This window comes from Perca fluviatilis, chromosome 8 (assembly GCF_010015445.1).
Source record: "Perca fluviatilis chromosome 8, GENO_Pfluv_1.0, whole genome shotgun sequence".
Taxonomy (NCBI): domain Eukaryota; kingdom Metazoa; phylum Chordata; class Actinopteri; order Perciformes; family Percidae; genus Perca; species Perca fluviatilis.
In genome coordinates, this window is record NC_053119.1 from 21887221 (window position 1) to 21910803 (window position 23583).

At 39.9% G+C, this 23583-nt stretch overlaps 1 protein-coding gene and 1 long non-coding RNA gene across 2 annotated transcripts in view; one reads left to right on the forward strand and one right to left on the reverse strand.

Annotated features, from left to right (window-relative positions):
• Nucleotides 1–23583, reverse strand: part of LOC120563465 (A disintegrin and metalloproteinase with thrombospondin motifs 20) — an 86095-nt gene that overhangs the window by 12248 nt on the left and 50264 nt on the right. Inside the window, exons 19-28 of the mRNA XM_039807628.1 lie at nucleotides 23081–23207; nucleotides 22772–22982; nucleotides 22255–22419; nucleotides 21458–21628; nucleotides 20246–20365; nucleotides 17993–18100; nucleotides 16171–16335; nucleotides 15237–15506; nucleotides 12582–12743; nucleotides 12102–12278 (exon numbers count right to left, since the gene is read on the reverse strand). Coding sequence (XP_039663562.1) covers nucleotides 12102–12278; nucleotides 12582–12743; nucleotides 15237–15506; nucleotides 16171–16335; nucleotides 17993–18100; nucleotides 20246–20365; nucleotides 21458–21628; nucleotides 22255–22419; nucleotides 22772–22982; nucleotides 23081–23207 — 1676 coding nt within the window. The remainder of the gene's footprint in view (nucleotides 1–12101; nucleotides 12279–12581; nucleotides 12744–15236; nucleotides 15507–16170; nucleotides 16336–17992; nucleotides 18101–20245; nucleotides 20366–21457; nucleotides 21629–22254; nucleotides 22420–22771; nucleotides 22983–23080; nucleotides 23208–23583) is intronic.
• On the forward strand, nucleotides 1247–8128 carry LOC120563468. Its single transcript, XR_005639964.1, has 3 exons — nucleotides 1247–1534; nucleotides 2407–2460; nucleotides 6782–8128. It is a non-coding gene; the product is annotated as an uncharacterized LOC120563468 (long non-coding RNA).

Genomic DNA, 23583 nt, shown 5'->3' on the forward strand with positions numbered 1-23583 from the left:
ATTATATATTTGCCTCCAGAGAACGTAGAAACAAAGGAATCAACAGAACCATAGGCGTAAACATTAATGTATAACAAAATGTTTCTCTCAGCACATATAGACCATTTAAACCTCGACACAAGTGCACTCAGTGCACCTAACAGCTTCCTTGTTGCATTTCATGGCCAAGTGAACACACTGCAAACAAATTTAACTGAGCAACTTAAATGGATTTCACCAAAGGCTTTTGTCAAACACACACTGATGGAATGCAGCCAACTATTTAACCTGTAAACAGAGGAATTACTTTTAGAGCTGCTGTGAATAGCAGAGGCCGAGGCAAGAGGAAGAAAAGATGCAGAGCGCAAACATGGATGCATGCACACGGCGAGACAATCATCTGGTATGAATAAGGAACCCAGAAATACTTCAGGAAATCTATAGAGACGACAACGAAGTAAGGGAAAAAACATGATGAATAAAAACCAGACACCCTGACAGCTCTGAAAAGGCATTTGCCGGAGACTGTAGTTGAAAATATTCTAGTCTTCGGTCCCCATGAGGCCAGACAGCAATTAGGGTGCCCGCTATTTCTGCTTGACGAGTGAGCGCCCCCATACAAAGCCACTCCAAAAATGGGGTGCTGGAATCGAATACACGAGACGAGGAGAGTTGCATTTTGTCTTAGCATATTTTCCAGTCCAGATAATCAACATAATATTGCCTTGTCCTCTAATTATGATCTCAGAATGTTGCATAACACCAAACACACATTTTTTTTTTTGTGTGCTCATAGTTCTGATCATACTACAGATGATGGACCATGGAAACCTAAATTTGCAATGTCTTGAGGATTTTGTCTTTTCTTTCTCCATCTAAAAGGCCGTTTTCCCAGTTTGAGGATCCATTTGAACCCTTCAAACAAAGCCACCTCCAGCCTTTTCTTCTTAAGTGTGGTAAGGGCAGCGGTTGACAATGCACACACATGCATCATACACACTGTAATTACCGAGGCATTTTAAACACAGGGCCGGCTCAGCTGACGGAGAACATCAAAGCCAGAGGCCAGAGCTGAGTGACTAGTCCTGAGCATGGTGGATTCACATACACCGCTGCACACTCACTCAAAAATGATAACAGAACTCCCTCTACCTCAGACAAGACCAGAGACAGGCAAACATGTTGGGGGGGGGGGGTGAGGCAGAGGGTTAGCCCCTCCTTACCGCTGTAAAAGCAAGAGGAAAAAAAAAAAAAAAAAGGGAGGAAGAAAGGAAATCGCAGCCATACGGGCTGTGCTCCCCCAGCTGAACTGTCTCTGCATTTTAGCGGTGGGAGAAAAGACGCTATATGGCGATGTGCTCCTCCCTCCACCCTGCCAACCTCATCTGTCAGCCATTAGTTAATCAGAGCTGGTAACACAGAGCACAGAGAGCTGGCACAGCTCGTGGGACCAGAGGACAGCTTCACCTCTGAGAGCAAGAAGAGGGCAAGGACTCAGGGACCTCTGCTTCACCGATCTACAGCTGGGCTGCTTCACTCACCAGCACCCACTCAGGTAAGACTATTCCACTTGTCACTTACTTTCAGCCGCTACAAGTGTGACAAATTACCGTCTAGCTGCTTTATTTTCTTTGCGTAAAAAAATTGTCGCGTCCGTGTTTGGTGAATGTCAAATCCAAAATGAATGATTGCATGTCCTTTGAGGGTTGGTACCTGATTATAAAAAAGCATACTTTGTATCATGATAGTAGTTAGTATTTGGTGCATGTATTTTATCTGAACTATAAATGTCAAATTCCGTTGGAACAGGTTATGTTGGTGCTCTGGTGTTACAATAATATGTTGCTGAGGTGTGAGACTGTTTTGAATATATGGAAAGATTATCAGTTTAACATGAAGGAGAGCAACAACTCTTTGAAAAAAAATACATAAATCAATGGGTCACACGGGAAATGAAACGCTCTTGCCCGCCCACGTTGTCCCAGCAATTAATTTCACATGATTAGGCAGGTTAATTCTACTAAAATCCAGTGAGGATCATCTAGGCATAATGTGGATTACTACGAAATGGGATGACTCAACTGCCTTTGGGGAAACAAGTTTCTTCCAAGCAGAACAGAACGTCTGCAGAGAGCGAGCCATTATTGATATTTAAAGCCATACGTAATGAACAAGCAGCTCTTAATTATTTGACTTCGTGGCTCTAAAGTGGCTTTCTTGAGTTTCACATTTATGGAACATAATTGAGTGCTAAACCAGACCCAGCTAATTCACACCTTAAACCATTTAAACCATAAAACAGCCTGGGGAGTTTTAAACATAAATGTCTGATTTTGATTAAATTAACAAAAGATGTCTTACAGATAACTTCTAACAGGATAACCAGACTGATATCAGATTTTTTTGAGCAATAATGTCTTTGTCTAGGACTGGCAGGCGTCAACCTCAAGATGACCCCACCCACTGCTTTTCTGTGAACAGGTAAGCCAATAGGACACATGGAAACTGTTAGGCAACCAAGAGAAACTTGAATAGAGTTTACATTTCTGTCACTCAGCCAATATGGCTATCAAAGCAGCTACAGTAATACTGTACAGTACCTCACACAGAGAAGGTATATTCCACAAAAAACAATCAAAACCGCTTTGTGTGTGAATATGCATTTGTTTGATCACTGACCACTATGGCCTCAAGCAGTGCATTAAAACATTTATTACTGTGAGAGCTATAATTACGCTACAAAAGCAGAATTGAGGGTTTTGAAAACAACGGTTTATGTTGCAGCTTAGAAATCAAAAAGACCCTTAAAAACATCTGATGTGAGTTTTGCCAAATGTCAGATTTCGGCAGATCAGTGATAACGATATCTGTATTTAACATTATTGTTTGACATGCTAGTTTATTCTTACATTTAATTTTAATAATGAAACTAATTGTATTATGAAACACAATCTGCTAACAGGACTAGTTAGTAATGTACCATGAAAGTTTAGAAGAAATGATGCATTATTAAGTATAAAAGTAAAGGTTGATATTAGTAAAGGCAATTTAGACCACAAATGAGTTTGTGGTTATATCTTTCCGATATTTAATGGTTCTAAGTGAGACCATATCTTAAAAATGTGACAGCCAAGGTCGAATTCCAATCACATTGCAGCACGCTTGCAATGCAAGAGGATGGTAATACCAAGCACATGGTAACTGTAGTTACATGGACTCTTCAAAGGAGCTCAGTGTTGACCCAGAGCAAGAACAGTGCAGAGTGTGAAGGGAGTGTAGAATTATACTCTGTGCTACATGTTGTCAAGGTTGTGAAATACTAAAAAGGTAACTGCTCTATATGGTCAACAATGCTCATGCAAAACTGTAATTTATCTGTAAAACAAATCATGCAATGAGCAAGTAGTAACAGTTGGGAACTGAATGCTTAAGATAGTGTCATGTCTTTCGTTATAGCTTAATCAGTATCATCATTTCCTCTGGTGAAATAGCTTAAACTGCAAATCAGAGAAAGAAGGAGACAAGAGGGAGGAAGATAAGGGTCACAGAACATTCAGGCTGCTTCATGGTCTTGTTTTGCTGGGAGCTTTCAAAGACAGAAGTCAAAACAACACATGTTGTCAACACGGGAACAGCTGGTAAGAGCGGCGTCATGGGGCAGAGGAATGTCAAGAGTCATAGATCTTTTATCCATCAGGCCAAAATAGCTATCCAGACTTGTTTGAAACCACGCACAGGAGCAGTGTGAAATCTATAAATCCATCTCACCTCACGCTAAGCTTTACTAACTTTATCCATGACCAATCTCAAAACATGCTTTGAACTATAGAGACCATAAGATGTATTCAAACAAAAGTACAAGCAAATATATCCACGTGCAAAATATAGATATCTTTTGCTGACAGTTAAGCACAGTACAGTGGTGAATTTCAGATGTGACAAGTTAATTATGCCATATTTTTCACGGTGGGATGTGACTGATTATATGATGTGGAAATAATTTCCTGTCTCTGTCAATGCAGTTCCTGACAGACAGTCAGCGGCAAGAGCTGCAGCATACTTCTGATTGGCTAAAACTAAACATATTCTGCACTCCATGTCAAAGTATGACTTTGCCATGTTTAAAAAGTTAAATAAACAACTGGTTGAGTAGGCATATACTGTTTCTTCAACACAGTTTCCTTTTTAAGTCAACACCACTCAGAATAGATACAACAAGAAACCATACGTCAAAACGATATGACAAAACAGCTGAGTTTTTCCGTCTGTCCAAACATTCCCCTTGGGCTTTTTCCATTACTGTTATACTGAAACATCCAGCACTGCTCAAATCAGTACTCTGCTGCAGATCAGAATGAGGAATAACTATAGAAAAGATAGAAAAAAGCAAATTCTTGATGACAGAACTTGAAAAATACAGCAGACCAGCCATAAAGTTATAAAATAGTGTCCTTTGACACCGAACGTTCAAGTCTAAGTCCCTCTTCCTGCTAAATGTTACACAGCTGCTTTTGTAATCTGTCATAGCAACCAGCTTGCCACAGCTTGCATAGAGCGAAGTATGGAAAAGCTCCAGAAAGTGGACGATCCTGACCTTGTATCTACGTTTACAAGAAGAAGAAAAAAAAGATACAAAGAGAGAGGAGAATAATATCGTTTTCCATGGTCTTTTGGACAAAAATAGGACATGGAGGAAAATTCATGCGTGTGTCTTATTACCACAAATCCAAAAGCAGAACACTAATTACAATATTCCTTTATGGTAACATTATAGAGGTGATATAGGCAGCTCTATTGGTATTTAAGTGCAAATTGCAGTGTTTACCAAAATTGCTACTGCTTTTTAGAAATTACCACCCAAACCTCTTTTTCCACTGTATTTCTTTTGAAGCTTTGCTAATCCAGGGCCATGACCATGGGCTTTGACATTGGACAAATGCCTCCATCAGAGGAAAAACCCACTCAAAAACAATGTATGAGTGATACAAATGAATAAATTAAAAGTGAAAAATAAATTGTTCTTGATGTACCCTGACTGGTTGATATATTTCCAGCACAGCTACAAATGATTTTCATCGGTCTACAATGTCAAAAATTAACATAAACTTAAAAAACATAAAAAAAATAAACATTAGGGTTTGGTTTTATCCCCTCAGATTCAACAAGTAGGATCCTTTCGTAGACTCACCAGTTTTCATCAATGGCAAACACTCAAACGAGAGAAAAAGCCACAGTAGACGACAAGAGATAGAGGCATTGGTAATGCAAAATGCAGGCCCTCCTTGACAGCTTTTGTAATTTTAACAAATAAAGAAAGAAAAGTAGTTGCACATTCTAACTGCTCCCATGCTAGAGGGCTGAAATGTTGCATCTCGTAAAAACGCACATAGAGCTGCAACAAAAAGGCGGTTAATCAATTAGTTGATCAAGAGAAAATGTATTAGCAACTATTTTGACAATCGATTAATTAAGTCAAATTTTCAAGCAAAAATGGCAAATATTTGATTTGGTTTCAGTTTCTTGAGGATTGAGGATCTACAGCAGTACTATGGACCAAACAATTAATCGAGTAATGAGGAAAATAATTGCCAGATTAATAAATAATGACAAGAATCGTTACAGCCCTAGAAATACACAGTGCGGGAATACTCAACAGTGAATTCTTTTTTTAGTAGCAAGTGGAAACAACTTTGATGAATAGTGTAACAGGTACTGACTGACATACTGGAATTTCCTCACATCTGTCGACCAGTGGCCCTGCTAACATAGAACCATTAGAAACAGACCTGACAAGTATAAGTCACATGGAAAGTACAGCACATGCACTCAGATAGTACGAAACAAGTACAGCTAAATCTCTAGCTACACAGTGTTGTACGTCGACGTTGAAATGGACTATTAGCTCTCTGTTACTTAAAGTGGGTTTGAACACACGCCAATCTATCCCTGCCTCTATCCTAAGAGGGGAAAAAGCTCTTTGACAGAGATATTGAGTCCCATAAACTCCATTTCACTCCATCAACTCGATAGCATCGACAGGCCCGAACAGGACCAGGCCCCAACAAGTCTGACGCGGTAGCCTCATGTGAGAAGAATATACATTTAAGTGGAATCTAAGAAGTGACTCCTAGAGGCTTAAAAGAACTTCATAATACTTGTCCGATGAGTTGAGGAAAAGCAGGCGCTCTTAACCTGTGTCAAAGTAAGGCCATGTTCCCTATCATTCGATGAGCCTCGGGTAGACCAACATAAATGCTTCCAGACTTTCACGCCCTGTCTCCTCTCATTTCATCTCACTGCATCTGCTCCCAACCCGGATCACCCACAAAATAACATCTACCCTTACTAGATTGGCTTCTCTCTTAATTTCTTCCAATGCCCTGCACAAACTCATTGTGGTTCCGAGTCAACTCTTATTCCTTTCCAGATTGGGTTTAGCCTCTACAGGGACAGCATTAATATGATATTTTAACGGTTCTCTAAGCTACAAATAATTGTGAGGATGTTTATGCAAGTGCTAGCGAACAAAATCTATATTACAGTGGGTAATATGTTAAGCCTATCTTCAGGTTATTTGACTGCTTAACCCAAAAGAGACTTCCATTCCTAATGTGATAGCCATGCTGTGATCCAAATATTTAGAACAGATAACATCGAACAGCATCTGGTTTTCTGTCTCCCAAGTCTTAATGGTGTGCCAAAATCTGTAGGCCATAGTGCTTGACTTTTAACCAGCGAATCATCAACTGAACTATTTTGCTTTCTCTCAAAGGCCAAATTGAAACATTATCTCCCCACTCAGATTTAAATTAAAGCCATGACAAGAACCGTGCTTGTGAGGACCAGGGGGACCTTCCAGTCACCGCTTCTATTGCTCACACTCGGCTGGCATATGTGCAGGATCAGGAAACACAAGCCCAATGATGTCACAAACAACTGACCCCAGGGTGACAGGTTCGGAGAGTGTTCTCGCCCAATGCCCTCAGGCCAAAGTCAAGTATGTCAATGTTGTGCATGTGGATTTCATTTGAAGCAGCGTGATTAGTTCACAGACGCGCAACTGCCATCCCCCCTCCATGGGAACCCCACTCTTGACAGGAAATGGTATGTTTTTGTTAGCAACAAACAGGCATAAATTACTAAAATGGTGCCTTGGTTGCCAATTTATCACACACAGCCTTATTGTTGCTGCCTGCACACACTGACTTCGACATTGCTTTTAAGGTAAATACTATTAGTTAATGATATTTACATTCCTGATAGTTTATGTTGAACTGTGTCTGCAATCATAAATTTGTGAAATAAATGTGATGATTGTGTTGTGTCTTTTCTTCTTTATATGACAAATATGTTTTGATGACCTGTATTTGGGAAATAAATATAGCTTTTGGTAATCATTCATTCATTTTGAAGCTGTGACTGCAAGATTAGAAATTATTAAAGGTCCAGGGAGAAAAATGGAGGCAGATTATTTTAGATAGACAAACTAAAGCAATAAATGAAATGACATTTGAAAAGTAGTTTTGGACATAATTGTCCTTCTGTTATTGAATGCCAGCATAAAAGATTACTCGTTGATCAAATGTTTATCAGAAAGCAGTGCAGATTTGTGAATACTGTCAAGAGGGTAGTATACCATCATTAATAAAAGCCATTTCCCTGTAAGCAAGTTATAGATAGTAATGGCTTGGCTAAAATGTCTTATAAGTAATGGTATCTGTGGAATAATAAATGTGTTAACTACTTCCCCAAGAGGGGATTAAACAGTATACAATAATATTGAATCTTTTTCATGTGTGATATATATTTAAGAATGTATTTGATATATTGAAAAAACTACCAGGATTTTTTTTGTTGAGTTACTGCTACAAACTGATGTGACCTATATTGCTGTTGCAAAAAAAGTATTTTTATTTAGCACAGAAGAATACTTTGGGGATACTACCAACAGAAGAGGCCATTAGATAAGGTAAGACACACGCTGAAGCCATGAGAAATATGTTGACAATGGTATGTAATACAAGAACCCCTTGACCATTTTATTACCCTCTGTCCTCTAAAAGACCATCAGCTTCTAAAGTTTTGCCATTTCACTGAGACAATGTTTAATGTTTGGTTCTATGAAATGATTAAAAGGTTTAAAAAAAAATGGTGTGACAGCTTCCTGTAATATATGATAGGCACATGTATAAAGGTAATTTGTTAATCAATGTTACCCTTTGATTTAAGGCTAATCATTTTGGTTGAATCACATGTATGCTTCACTGGTGCTTTATATAGAGCCATATTAAATATATGCTTCACTGCAGTTGGTTAATTAGAGGTTTCCTATAATAGCATGTACTGATATGGTCTATTATGAGTTGCATGAAGCCTATGGTAAACTATGTACTTGAATAACTACATTATTTGAATATGCTGTCAGATAATACTTCTCACACAGGTGCTTTAAAAAGCTATTTCAATGTGTGTTTCCTTTTAAAGAATGACCTCAAAACAATATCAAATACATAATTCAATCAACAGTTTTAAATATTGGCTTTCCATGGCTTTCTTTTGGATCTCCTCAACTAAACAACCCTTGCCAGCATGCATTAATACCAATTATTGTTGTAGCAAAAGTAATACTCTGTAGGTCTCCTGCCAAATGCATTACAGAGAGCTCCATTAATGCAATGGTAAACAGATGTGCCACCCAGCACCAACGTTTGATTTGGACTGCGTATATTTTCTCGAGGGACATTACAAAATAAAATGTTAAAAAAAACATGATAGGAAAAGGCCTGCAGTGTTTTTAAACTACATTATGCAGAGGCATGTATTAAATATGGATTACTGATAAAGGCCGATAAACAGAATGAAGTCAAATGAAGGTCAAATACCAAAATACCACAAAATCACCTACAAGTCAAGTCTTTTCTATGAACCCTTTATAGTACCTCAGCTACACACTATATACTGCTGTTTGTATTGCATGTCCATGGTGTAGCAGAACATATAAGTGTCTTAAAAGTGTTTAAAACTACTATATATGATAGAATAACTACTGTGTCAACAACTGTTAAAGCAATAAACTATATTCCAAGTGTTACTATTTTGCAGTGAACTGTGTCTTATTTTGTTTTCCCATCTTGTAAGTCTGTTCCCTAGAGATATGTCAAGAGGATTTATGTGTTCATAACCTAGCACAAATTGAGAGCTTCCGTTAGAGTAGAAAACACTAAAGTTGTTAAAGGTACGGCGCTGTATTTTGTTTTCCAGCAGAATATTGCATTGAGAAACAACACAAATTTCACAGTTATGTTTCTTTAATAATCTTTACAATGGGAAAAAGCCAATTCAACATGTTTATAATTTTGCATGTGAATGAAATAAATAGCAAAAAGAACAACAACCAACCAAAATATGCAAAATAAAGTATAGTTGTTGCGTTGAGTTCAGCAACTTTGCACCACAGGGTTAAAATAAATGACGGATTGGGAGTGAAACTGCCATGGCTGAGGAGTCTTGGTTGTAGTAGAAGTCTTGGTTGAGAATGTAACACATACACGTACGCACGCACACACACGCACACATGCACACACGCACACACACACACACACACACACACACACACACACACACACACAGAGCGGGAGAAGCAAAGGAACAAAGAAGGAGACTGCACAAATCCTCGCTGAGAGGACGCCGACATAAATACAGAGCCAACTGCAACACTTCACCTAAAATATGTGTCAAGATAATTTCATGTTGCCTTAAACAAAATATAATTCAGGGTGCTTACATGTCACATTTTATAACTGGTCACAAATTGTTTGCAGGAGCATGAATCTGCAAAGCTGCACAACCACTGCAAAGTGGTCAACACATACTGTGGCTCCTGCATTGAGCGAAAGCTGTACATTTGCTGGGATACATCATAAGTCGTCATATGGCTGTCAAACTCTAAATGACCTTAAAGTGTAACTTGATACTTTCTAGCAGTATTTCACTGCCTAATTGCACCTGTAACCACGCCTATCAGCGATGTCATGCTGTACTGGCACACCCTGGATTGTACCTTTACATTCCTGCAGCAAGTTGAAGGGTTTAAGGTGCTCTTTAAGGCAACTCAAAGCGATAAGAGCAGCTTCCTTTGACCATATTATTAAGATCAAATCTGCACTTCCCAACAAGCATTTATAGTTTCCACATGCTAGCCTATCCCAGTAGCATGTTTTAAGTACAGATGGGAAACAAAGCTGGCCTTAGAATCTGAAAATGTATGTGACTCAATACAACAGGACCAAAGCCACTCATGCAGGATTGTTACCCATAAGCCTATATAGTTGCCCTTGGAATAGCATGTTGATATCACTGATCAGGTCATATTACTGCAGACACTGGCAAAAGTGGCAAACAGGTACTCTCCTTGTATACTGTAAAAGGCCCCAACCAGTAGTGGTGCTGTTTATAATGACAAATAATTCAAGTAAAGTGTTACATCAATCTAAACTGGAACAAAACATTAAAGCTGCAACAATTAATAATCTATTGTAAACAAATAAATAAGTTTCATTTAAAAAAAGAAAATCCTTCAGAAATACAAAAACTAGCCAAAGGAATAAAGAGACACAGCAACAAATGACACAAACTTTATAAGGAGGTATCTGTGTGCTTTAGTTTGTTTTATGGACAACGATGAAAGCTGAAAAAGAACGGTCCAATGATAACAAAAATTACTGACTATTCTAAGCCTGGAAATATGAAAACTCTATCTCCCTGATACCGGCAATGCACCATTATATAATGTTAAATTTAATAGCACCTTATCATAATGAATATCAATATGACCATACATTGCATTTTAAAGTTGCCATTTTTGTTCATGTGGCTGTTTGCAGAACAACTGGATTAAACCTCAGACTTACTTCCTTTCACAGATATGACGTTAGGATTAAATCCAAAGTGCCAACCATTTTCGACAACATGATTCATTTTGACAAACCATTGTTTTTGTGACATCTGACAAAAACAATTGAGTGTGCCCAATGGCTTGATTGTACATAAAGTAAGAACCAGGTGAAGAAAGATGTATAAATGGTAATTACAGTGTAGTTTATAAGCATTTATGCCTGTTTTCCTACGTGATATAGATTACATCATATATTGTACAATATACTTTATTAAAACTTAAAATAACAATTAATATCTTATGAATAATGCTTCCCACAGTATAAGGCTTATTTTTCAATCATTCTGCATTTTAAGGCACGTACAGTACTTTTAAGTTTTGAGATATTGTTTTTAAGATGTATTTTTATCTTTTGTTTATAATTTTGTTTACTTTTGTGACAATGTAGATGATTTAAAATTGTTTATTCTGACAAAGATAAAGCCGTTTTGCATTTCAACTTTAGTAAAAAAAACACATTATCAAAAATAAAAATGAAACATGGTTTGAAAATATTTTCCTCTGTACAAACTGTATTTACTCATAGAGAGATACGAGAGGTTTGACCAAGAGCACCAGCAAAAATATTAAATAGAATATTCATTAACGAAAACCAGCTACTTGAAAAATTAAATCATACTGTACAAAGATACACATACAAAATACACCGTCAGTCATGTGTTGCTGTTCATTAAAAGGTCATAATATTAACTCTTATACACAAATATACACTTGTGTACTTCGGATACAAGGTGAAGACAGCAATAACAACAAAGAACATTTACTTCACGCCTCATATATGAAATAAATATTTTCTAGAGTTATGCCTCTACACATATATGGCATTGTTGGACAACACTGTCCTGATTTATAGGTCTTAAATTAGTCTTGACTCAAAATGGGATCCATGTGTTTTTACTGAATCCCTTAGTGGAGCAGCATTCTGGTTTTTCTTGATTCTAATCAGCACCATGCCACTGCAGGGCCCATCTGGGTGGGCTGGAGATGGCTAGCCAACAGTGGCGCTAGATACCCAGCGTTCACTTCAGGATCTCCTACAGTTTTAGGCTAAAAACACACTCAGTACACACATCTGAAGTCATTTTAGCACACACCATGTCTACTCACAGTGACGCGCCCTCAGTGAGGAAGATAAGTGTTGGAGGAAAATGAGTAAGTACTATCGTACCGGCTTCCATGGTCGGCGGTGCCAGGTGGCAGAGCCTGGGCAGGGCTGCAGGTTGCATTGCTCCATGTCGGGCGGCTTGTCCAGGATGTCGCAGTTGTAGTCGTTTAGCCTCTGGCCGTTAGGCCTTTGACAAACCACCAGGCGAGTCCTCCTTCCTCCACCGCAGGTCTGGGTACACTGAGGTTCGCAAACAAAAAATTATGTATTCAATTATAATTTAGTGGGACATTTCTGAACTGTTTCAGCACTGACTTTATAACACCAGTAACCTAACTAACCTAACTAACCTAACGAACAGTTGTTTCAGACTGAGATTGGACAAATGCCTGGTTTTTGTATAACAAGTGATAAGAGAGAGACAGACATACAGACAGAGAAGACATAACAGACGATAAGGATGAAACACAAAAGGTGTGTGGGGAAAAAAAAGTGGAAGATAATGACAAAAAAATGCATTTCAGACTCTAAATATAACCTCACCTCTCCCCAGACACCGTAGTTCCACAGAGGACAGGGCCCAGAGTCGCAGCTCTTGGACTCGGCAGGTTTGACCCTCTCATCGCAGTAGCTGTTGCTGCGTCCATCAGCATCCTGACAGACCACCACTCGCCTCTGGAAGCCTCCGGCACAGGTACTGGAACACTGCAGAGCACACAGCGTGGCAATGAGGACTACAACACATGCACACACAAAGGTGCAACAGATACTTTGCATGAAAGGCCTAGTATGAGTAATTAAACACAATTTCTTAGTTAGATGATTGGTATAGGTGGAATGGACATATATTTTAGTTTTGCCATGTGTAGATTATTAGCTATGTTAAATATTCTAAACTCAACCTTCTCTTTCTCATTTTTTCTGGAGCTTTTGACTGTATCCTACAGTTCCCCATGCTCAGGTTTTCGGCCAACGTGGATGTGATGTCCTTAAAGTTGTCAGGAAAAGTTTTGAAAAAATCTAACATCTAACATGCGTGGTCAAGGATTTCACTGAATAAAATACTGTGATTTCAGTGTTTACAAACCAGAAATATGCAGGCGCACATATACAAAACACACACACAAACACAATACACAACCTGTTATGCTGAATTTACCTGAGTCTGGCCAAGACCGAGTCCAGCTGCACTGTTCAAAATTGTCTTCCAAAGATGGAAAACATCAGTCCATGTAGGACAATCTCAAACACTGAACAACACAGCCTTGAACAGAGCAGTAGGTACGCTCTGCATCCAATTAAAATGACACATCCCCACTGTCACTGGGGGTGAGCACATTCAATGCTCTCTATATATGAGGGAGGACAGCGCAGAGTGAGCCTGAACAGCAGCACGCTTCCAGTCAAGTTCATTATGTGAGACTGAACAGTGTACTCAGATGAATGCCTCTGCTGGGGAGGACGAATTCACAAAATAGAACAATGTTCGCCTCATGGCTTTCAGAAAAACAAGATAAAACCCCACAAAACATTTTATCCTTCTAACAAACATAACATTGATCAATAAAATAGAGTTTCACAGTATAATAACCAGGTATTTTTGATGGAGTAACAGCCATCTATTAACAGAATTGTGCTTATTAGGGGAATTAAATGAAAAACAGAAACATTACGTGACAAATGTTGTCAATTATCATCTAGCAAAGAGCAGATTTTCTCTTTAAAACTACACACTGGGCTCTGTTTTCATGAAACGGTGCATAAGCACAAGTGAAAGCACACACTCGGGGCGAAAGAGCACATACCATATACTTATATGGCTACGAAGATTTAATCAACTAAAAAGGCCCTCCTGCATCCTACAAGTGGTTTTGGGTGACATTAATATTTAAAAAAAGAATCATCCATGACTTAAACGCATGCTACCTATGAATAGGTTCTAAGGTCTATTTTGCTAACCTGACTCCGTCAGATGGATTGCTTCGCATTTGCTCGGCATATCCATCTGGGAACTTTCTGTTGGAGAACTTTTGGGAAGGGGCGGAAATACTGGTTAGCTGATTGGATAAACCATCTGTCTATCACTCTTGCCGAAACTAAACGGGAGAGCAGAAAAACATCTTTTCCTCCGAGAAAAGTCTCCAGTGCCGTTTTTTGCTCTTCTTTCAATGAAGGAATACTTTCTAATTTGGATAAAACTTGTGCGATAGCTACGCTCATTTACCCGTGGAAGCTGCCATGTTGTTTAGACTGAACAGTCGCTTCTCGTTGCGTCACACCTAAACTCGCCTCAAAACCAACGCTGATTGGTTGGTCATTTGGCGAACGGCTCCAAATTTTCTCTATCTCAAGATGCCAAACTGATCTGTGAGTGGAAAACTGGAGCTTGCAAGATCAGGACGGTCTCATGAGGCTACTATTTTGCACCTCTACCGTGTAAAACCAAAAATAGCTCTTTGCTCTTGTGTTGGTACACAAGGGCAATTTCATGGCAAAATACATGGCCAAATTAGCACCATGAAAACAAAACTACACACAGGAGACACAACCCCAACTGCACCAATACATCTATTTTGGCACAAGCAGATTCCTTGCAGATCTGAAAATACCATACACAGTTAAGTGCAAATAATTAATGAACTTGACAAAAAAATATTGTGCCTGCTTTTTACGACCAAGGCCAAGGACATTAAGATAATTAGGAACCTACCCAGAACCATTTGAGATTGTTCATGGCCAATCAATTTCAGCCTATACACTCACCCATACATATATATATATATATATATATATATATATATATACATACACTCTGCAGTCCCTAGTATGCATTTCAATCTGTCCCTTGGTGCTGTTTGTAAAGTCCTTTACCATGTATGGCCCTCTGCCCTGGGAAAAGGAAACATCTGCTACCTCCAAGTGAATGTGTTCACAAGAATGTGTTTACAGACAGACACTTACAGGCCTTCATGACATATTATGTATAATGCTGGCTTTACATAAAAAAAACTAACGAAAGTAAAATGTTGTGTGCCAATAAAAAATATTTATAAGGCTCCATGTGAAGATCTTCATTGGTTTCCTGAACACGACAAGTAAATGACGCAACTTCTGACTGGAATTTCTAAACTTATACTACCACAAGACAAAATACTTCTGCATAGCCCTATTTCCCCAAAGATCACATGCTGAACATACTGCGCCCCAGGGTCCGGTCCTCCACTGGTTGTCTGCTGAGGGCACATTCCAGCTGCTGTGCCCAGGATGGCGTCCTGGGTCCTGGGGATGTTCGTAGGGCTGATCATTGATACGCTGACGGTGGTAGATAGAAGAGCAGGGTGCAGCGGTACACTCCTGTTCTGTCGCAGGCTTCTCATCCGGGTCGCAGAAAGACTGGTCCACTGGCTGGTGGTAGTTAGAGCAGACCACCTGCCTGGTGGTTCTTCCAACGCCACAAGTTACTGAACACTGGGACAGGGAAGAGAGTGCCAAGGTGAGGGAAGAGGACTGTCAATTTCATAAACAAATAATAATTTCAACAATCTTGGAAAATAATAATTATGTTCCTCTAATTTTGACAATTCACTTTGGTAGAAGTTGAAGGTAGAAGTTTTGTTTAAAGTATGGACTCAACTTTATGGTCTGCATTGCTATGAGAACTGTGTACTAAACTGATGTGATGCTACGTGATGTTAGTGGAGATTGCCTGCCCATGAGTCTGTATCTGTGAATACAACATGAGTAGAGATATACAAAATATGACATGAATTTAATGAACTTAAGACTTTGTCCTCTCTTAATTTGGGCTTATATATTTAAAACGACTTAATTTCACATGAACTCTCGATTAAAAGATCATGAAAAGTATCTGTAGCTCATCCCTGGCTCATTAACTGCCAGCTAAACAATCCCACCACTGGTCTTTTAGTGACATCATCCAGAGTTTTGGCTCTTGCCATGCTGACATTCACAAGTCAATACTTAACTGTCCAAGATCATAGCCGTACCAAATGCCCAATTTGTTTCACAGTGATTTTAACATTGGGGGAAGAATAAACTGAGTAATTACTGAAAGTCTCTGAAGTGGATAACAGCTGTATTGATTGGACACAGTGTTGGATGTTTTACTCACAGGAGACCACTCCCCGGCACGCCATTGGCCACAGGGGCTGAAGCAGGCGGAGGACTCGGGGGGCCGGGGCAGAAGGGCGCAGTGTGACTCGTCAGCAACCCCTCCCTGGGCATCTCTGCAGCTGACATAACGCGCCCGCTTCCCCTTGCCACAGGACACCGAGCACTGAAGTACATGCAGATACAAGCAAAAGCTGAGATAAATATTTAAATAAATATAAAGATAAATAATTTTTTGTATTGTGTGTTTTTAAAAATGATGCCATTAGCTGCATTTTACTTATCCTGACACAACATAATTAGGTAGAGTGCCACTGTTTAGACAATGCACAACACAAATGTTTGCGAAGTGGCAGCCCACAATGGTAATGAGAGCATACTATATACTGTATACAATATATATCATGTATCTGTGGGTCTATAGTACCTGTAGTAGACATATAATTACCTAGATATTGTATAGTATAAAGTGACATTGGTAAGCTGCAATTATGTAAAATGTCAAGTTACCAAATGGCTCCTTGTTTCTTATAAAAGGATACAAAATCTTTGATTCATGTTTCTGTGCAGTAAGAATATTTTCTATCACCTCCTGTGAGTTGAGAAGTTTTCCCACCACAATGCAAAACAATACAAGAAAGTTTTTTTTTTTTTTTTTTTTTTTTTTCTATGATTAAATCTTTCTTTTTTTTAAATTTAGAAATAATCTTGTCAAGCACAATTTGCATTGAATTATTAAACGTGTTTCAAGGAAAATGTTCTTGATCTGACAAATAGACTTTTGTCTAGGGTTGTTTGTTTGATGCTAGCAAGTTCCTCTGGATTATGCAATTTTTTGCTTGTTTGTAGAGGAGGATTTCTTGCAGCTCAATAGTACTTCCTGACATCATGATTTCATGTTGTAAGAAATAACAGACATGTCGTAGACTTACATTTCTCAGACTGATAAATGCTTTTCTTTACTGTTGCTGGTGTCCTGAAATGACTCCCTGATCAACTTTCACCTGCTTACACTCTATAGCTGTACGCCTGCCATCTCAAGGGAAATTTAGTGTCAGTAGTAAACATTTCTGAGGGGATGAATACCTAATGCAATCAAATGGTTCCAGCTCAAACAGGCATGTTAATATCTCTCTCATATCAATGACTCTCTAAAGAGGATGGCAGTTCCGCTGCTTGGGGGCAATGTATGCATGTGTACGTGTGCATGTGGTGTGTGTATTACAGTATGTGTTTGTGTCTGTAAGACCACACTGGCGCTGGCCTCTTTGACATGTGAGCTCACACTGACTTTCACATTGACAGACGGGGTTCAATCTTAGAAACCGTAGACTTGTGTTTAGATGAAATCTGGTTTTCATTTGTGACGAGTAACAATGCAAAGTATCAGAGAGACAGAGGGGCCTCTCAGCCCAGACAGTGGAGCCTGTGTGTGTGTCCGTATATGTGTATGCATGTAAGTGTGTGTGTAGATTGTAGATGCAGCAGGGGGTAAAAGAGACAATGCCAAAGAGGATCATGGTCCTGTACAATGGAAGAATGTTGGGATATACAATAAAGTTGAATATGTCAACCTAATATTTGCAAACACACATGCAGAAGACCGATCATTACTGGAGTGTGGTTTTGTTCAATCAAACACACACAGAAACAGAAAAACACACACACACACATACATGGGAAGATGAACATAACAGTACAAGAATTTGTTTACAATTCAACAAAAACCACATCACTTGTGTATATTCTTTGGACTGTATAAGGTAAACCCACAGACGGTAATATGCTCCGATGGACCCAATAAACCCAATTTGTTTCCTTACAGCAGTCCAGGAGCCATATCTCCACTGAGTCAGGAGCTGAGCGGAGTTGTCAGGACGAGGTGTGCTTTGTACCGGAGAAGCCCAGGGACACGCCGGCATCTCACAGTCCTACAAAAAACAACAATGTGCAAATATAGTAAAATTATTAATTATTGTGAGTCATACATCACTGCATTGAAACAAAAATATTTCTAAACACACTCCCTTGGATGCAAAGATCCAGGTTGAGGATGTCTCCAGCTGTAAAAAAGAAAAAAAAATTAAAACCTTTACGTTTATTGTTTAGTTCCATTACCCAAAGCTTGTAGACCCGGCTTATACAATGCCTGTCCATATTGTGGTGACCTCGATTCCAACAACTGAGACAGATCTGGAGACCGAAATGTTCAACACTCTCTGTCCCCATCCTTGTGTCCGTCAGGGTCTAAGAGCTCTTATGTACAAACCACTCAGGTAATGTGTGCTGCAGCCTTATGGTCCGTGTCCACCTTGACACTTATTTGGTTTCCTTACATAAAACATCCAAATAACTGAACGAATGCGGTCACTCACTGAGCTGTCAAATTTAACCTCAATTATCCACTGGAATCAGATTCTAAGTGACCCTGAAACAAAAAGATGGGGTTGCTAAATCATGCTTGATTTTAGATCTACATTGCCAAGTTTAAATCGTTGCTCACAAGGAATGGGAGTTGAGAAGCAATGAGTTGGCTCTGCATGTCTTCCTCATCCTCTAAGCCACTAGTTCTCAAACTGTGGTACAAGTACCACTGGTGGTACGCGAGCTCCCTCTAGGTACGCGGATGGAGTCCCTGACATATTTAAAAAAAATGAAATAAATGAATTTAAAAACATAATACTATAGAAATACTACAACATTTCCAATAATAATACTTAAACTATGATCAGTTAAAAGTTAAAAGTGTAATCTTTTTTTTTTTTCGATATCAGCTTGCTACATAATTACATTCCATGATTAGTTACGAGATGTGTACGCAAGATAGTAAGCAGAGGTAAGATGAATGCAATTGTGGCTCCAAACTTTAACTATTAGGAAGAGAAGTGTGGATGAGGAGGAACATATTTTGAGCAGCCCTGTTGAAACTATAGTGGACGACCACAAGTGCTAGTCGCTACTTAAGCAGTGGCAGTGAAGTCTCCACAGCACCTGCTGGCAGCAAATGATGCAAAACAGTAAGGAGATATGACCCGAGTTACCTCAATTTTGGCTTCAGTTGGAGTGGGATGGAGGAAGTACAGCGTGGCTGTGACCTATGCCTATGCTACTCTATTTTAACGTGGCCATAATGGTGGTACATGGTGGTAGAGCCTAATATTTTCTGAAGTGGTACGTGGTGTAACAAGTTTGAGAAGCAATGTTCTAAGCCACCTAAATTGCTGGATGGTCTAGCAGTTCTTGTGCTCAATAACCCCTTAGTGATGTTTTAAGGCTCAAAACTCTCTGCAAAAATCAAGCCGGAGATTTAAAGCTGAACTAATCAATATTTTTATATCAACATGGGACCCACTAAGCATTATCACCTCACTCTACAGTTCCAGTCAGCTCTACGAAGCATTATAGCATCTCATTGTATTGGTTTATTGGCCCACAACTTTTAGTTTGTTTGGTTCAGTCCTACGGCTCTCATCGACCTCTGTTCCAGCTGCAGCAGAGTCAAATTTTTTATGTTAAAATGCCGGCCATATTATCTGCCCAGAACATTCACCAGTGTTTATGTTGCTACTGTTTACATTTCTCCTGATGCAAATTCAAAAAATGCACTCCAAGGAATGCACTACTGTTTTTCTTTTGTTCTTCTTTCTTCTTCTTGTGTAGCATAATGGGACTACAACTGCATTTCTTCGTGCAACCCTGTGTTGTATAATGATAATAAATTAACCTTGAACCTATATTAGGGGAGGCATATTCTTATAACTGTCCAAGAGGGCCCTGCTTATTGTAAACTTATTGGACACAAAAAAAAACTTTAACCAAGCAAAATTTCCTTATAACCAATTATAATGAGCCTTGTATCTTGTTTACGTCCTGACCTCAGATGATGTATATAACATCTGCATTCAATCCTGTATAAACCATTTAATGGTGTTTTTCTTTTATAACTTGCATTTTATTTCTTTACCCCAAGAGCAAATCATAGGCTCCGGTACAAATAAGGGTGAACCTTGAATACTGAACGTTTGGCTATTTGAGCAGTTTGGAGAGTGTATGAGCAGTTATTATCACTTTTTTACCTGACTGTCTCTAGGCCTCGCTGCAGCATTGCACTCTCTATCGTCTACTGTGTCACCGTAGTTCCCCGACACACACCTAACAGCTCTCATCTGGTAACCATGGCCACAGGTCACTGCACACTGAAAGACAAAATCACACACATATATACACACACATGAATACAAAAAGAGAGAAGCTTAGTCAACCGCAAGTTATCTCAAACTCTATCTAAGTATGTCAAGGTTGATATCTTAGACGGGGCCTCATTCAAGATTCAGCTCAGCAGAGCCTGGGTAAGACTCTGACATGCATGCATGCACGCACGCACGACGCGCACGCACGCACGCACGCACGCCACACACACACACACAACACACACACACACACACACACACACACACCTACGGACACATGCATTCACATACACATCAACAGTCTTAACTCGACCCTTTACCCAATTCTTAACTCGCACACGAGGCAATCCGACCACATTCGTGTACAACATGAGAGGAAGTGCCACAGGATAGGTTTATTTGAGCAGCAAATTATAATTACACAGGCATTAACGAACCAATATATTCCAGCTCTGTAAATACCACAATCTGACTTCATACAAACGTATGTGGGAGGCCATTAGATCCATGTATATATGTATATATAAACTATACGTATGTATAAACTAGACTATGAATGGCCAAAGACAACCATTCATACATGTTTCATTCAATTTGTGCTTAACCCTACACAGAGATTTGAATGCAAAGGAAGGTGTGTGTGTGTGTGTGTGTGTGTGTGTGTGTGTGTATATACGTGCGCACTGTGGGTCAGGTTTAGTCTGACAGGATATGAGGGCAAAGTGAAAGCACCATGGAGGAAATGGCAGCTGGAGTCAGAGCACACTCGCAGGTATATCAGGTTGCACACACACACACACACACACACACACACACACACACACACACACACACACACACACACACACACACACACAGACATATACACCATCCCTGCTACACACCACATTCTCCCTCTGTGACGACACACACACACCACACACACACACACACACGTAATAGATATAAGTCAAACTCCTAGACAGCAAGCCACACATGAAACCCATTTCCTCAGTCACACACTGCATCAAGTCACCTCGCCCTGATGTGTCTATGTCTCATCTGTGTGTGTGTGTGTGTGTGTGCGTGCATGCGTGTGTGTGTGTCTGCACGACTCACCGCTCCCCATACGCCGACCTGCCAGGATGCACACTCAGGCAGCTCACAGCTCCCCACAGCAGGCGGTTTGCTGGACGGGTCGCAGAAGTGCTCGCTCAGCTTTTCCTCCCCAGCTCCCACGTTGCAGGACACTTGTCTGTGCCTCATCCCCTTCCCACAAGTTACCAGGCACTGGGTGGGGAAGGTGTGTGTGGTAGGTTGTGTGATGATGGTGGAAAAGGTCGAGAAAAAGTATTTAATATAAAGTATGCGTGAGTGTGTGCATGTGGACATTCAAAATCAGACATTCCCCTGTTATAAAATAGTTGACAGCATACCACCATTTCCAATCTAATTGTCTATGCCAGTGAGGGAAAACAACATATCAGAAACACCGTAATACTATACAACAGCAATTTAAACTACACCTAAAAACTAAACTAAACCTCTAAAATTATTATGGAGATACATTAATAGTATAGTATAGTCTGACAGTGTCAATAAATCCCGAAAAAACAAGTTTCATAAAGAAGGATTTATTGCAGGGCTGTTATGTTGGGCTGCACTGGATGTGGCTAGTAACCTAATAACTGCATTATATTTTATGGTGCTCTGGTCCACCCCCTGTATCATATTACACACCCCTGACTTAAACTATATTAGTGCTAAGCAGTACTGAAGGCTAGTTTTTTCTTACTCTAAGTGCGTCAACGTTTGTAGATTGATGTTTTGCAGTCTCCTTGTAAAGATATATCCAAACCTTCTTACTGCTTCTGTAAGTGTGGTTGTGTGTATGCATGTGCTTGAGAGGTTCCCACCTCACTCCACTCGCTAACAGTCCACTTCGGACATGGCTGGTCGCTGCAGGTTTCAGTGACCACCCTCTGGTATTCGTTGCACTCCCGGTCCACCAGCCGTCTACCCAGGTTGTTCATACAGTAAGACTCTCTGCTCCGGCTCCCACGTCCACATGTCTTAGAGCACTGTTTTACAAGAATACATTAAACATATTCAGCCCAGTCATGTGTTCATCTATGTTGTACTTTCTCCAATAATGAAATGACTGTGAAAATGAAATTAGAGTGCAAATCAGAAATATTCTTCAAAAATAATTTAGATTTGTTACGGTCCACAAATTATGTATTAAAGGTACATAATACATCATAGAATAATGGAAACTATGGAAAAATAAATGCACATAATATACAGTATATAGTGTACATTTTTAGACATTAGGAATATAGACATAATAAATAATACAAAAACAATTGGTAATTATGCCCCTATTTGTCAGTTCGCCCAGCATATATAATTCAATTCTTCCACTGGCTGTACCTGTGACCAGGCGCTGTACTGCCAGCTCTTAAGCAGACAATCCCCATGACAGGGCTCTCTGGTCTGAGGTTTGGCGGCATCTCCACAGGCGTTGGCCTCCATCCTCCCACTCTGTCTCTTCGTCAGGCTGTACTTCATACATTGAATATCCAGGCTGCGGTAGCCTGGGCCACATTTAGCAGAACATTCGCTCTTTCCAGCAACATGCCACCTGTGTGAGAGGATGCATATTAAAAAGTTTGGCCTTGTGTGCTCTGTAGGAATTTGTTTTGAGGGTGCATGTGTGTGTCTTTGTGCATTAATGCGCACCTGACTTCACAGTCAGTGTTGCAGGGCTCAGCAACAGAAACAGGACGAGGTAAATGTTCACAGCGTTGGTCCGATACCTCAAGGTGATCACTCTTACGCACACACACCACCTTGCGCCTTCGCTCACCTGCGCACATGCACATAGACAGATGGGAAAAAGCAGGGTTCAAATCAGATAACATCTGGCGGACACTTTGCTTGCCAAAATATCACATTTCTTCACCTTTAACAAGTCTGACCAGCTTTCCAACATCCAGTCCTTCGTCACACCGCCTTAGATGTCCATGTCGGTCTTAGACCCCACAAATACATCCATTTACTGGATACCATTGTGCCCTCTGACCCACTGGGAGCCTGACTAGCTTGCTTCTAAGGGAAATCTGAGGGGCTTAGTTGGGTTAAGGGCCAGGCGAAGGGGAAGGTGTGATTAGCCAAGGTCACACTGGGGTTCCCAGGAGGGGGGGTTTATGGAAGGAAGGGATGAGAGAGTACATTTCTAAATC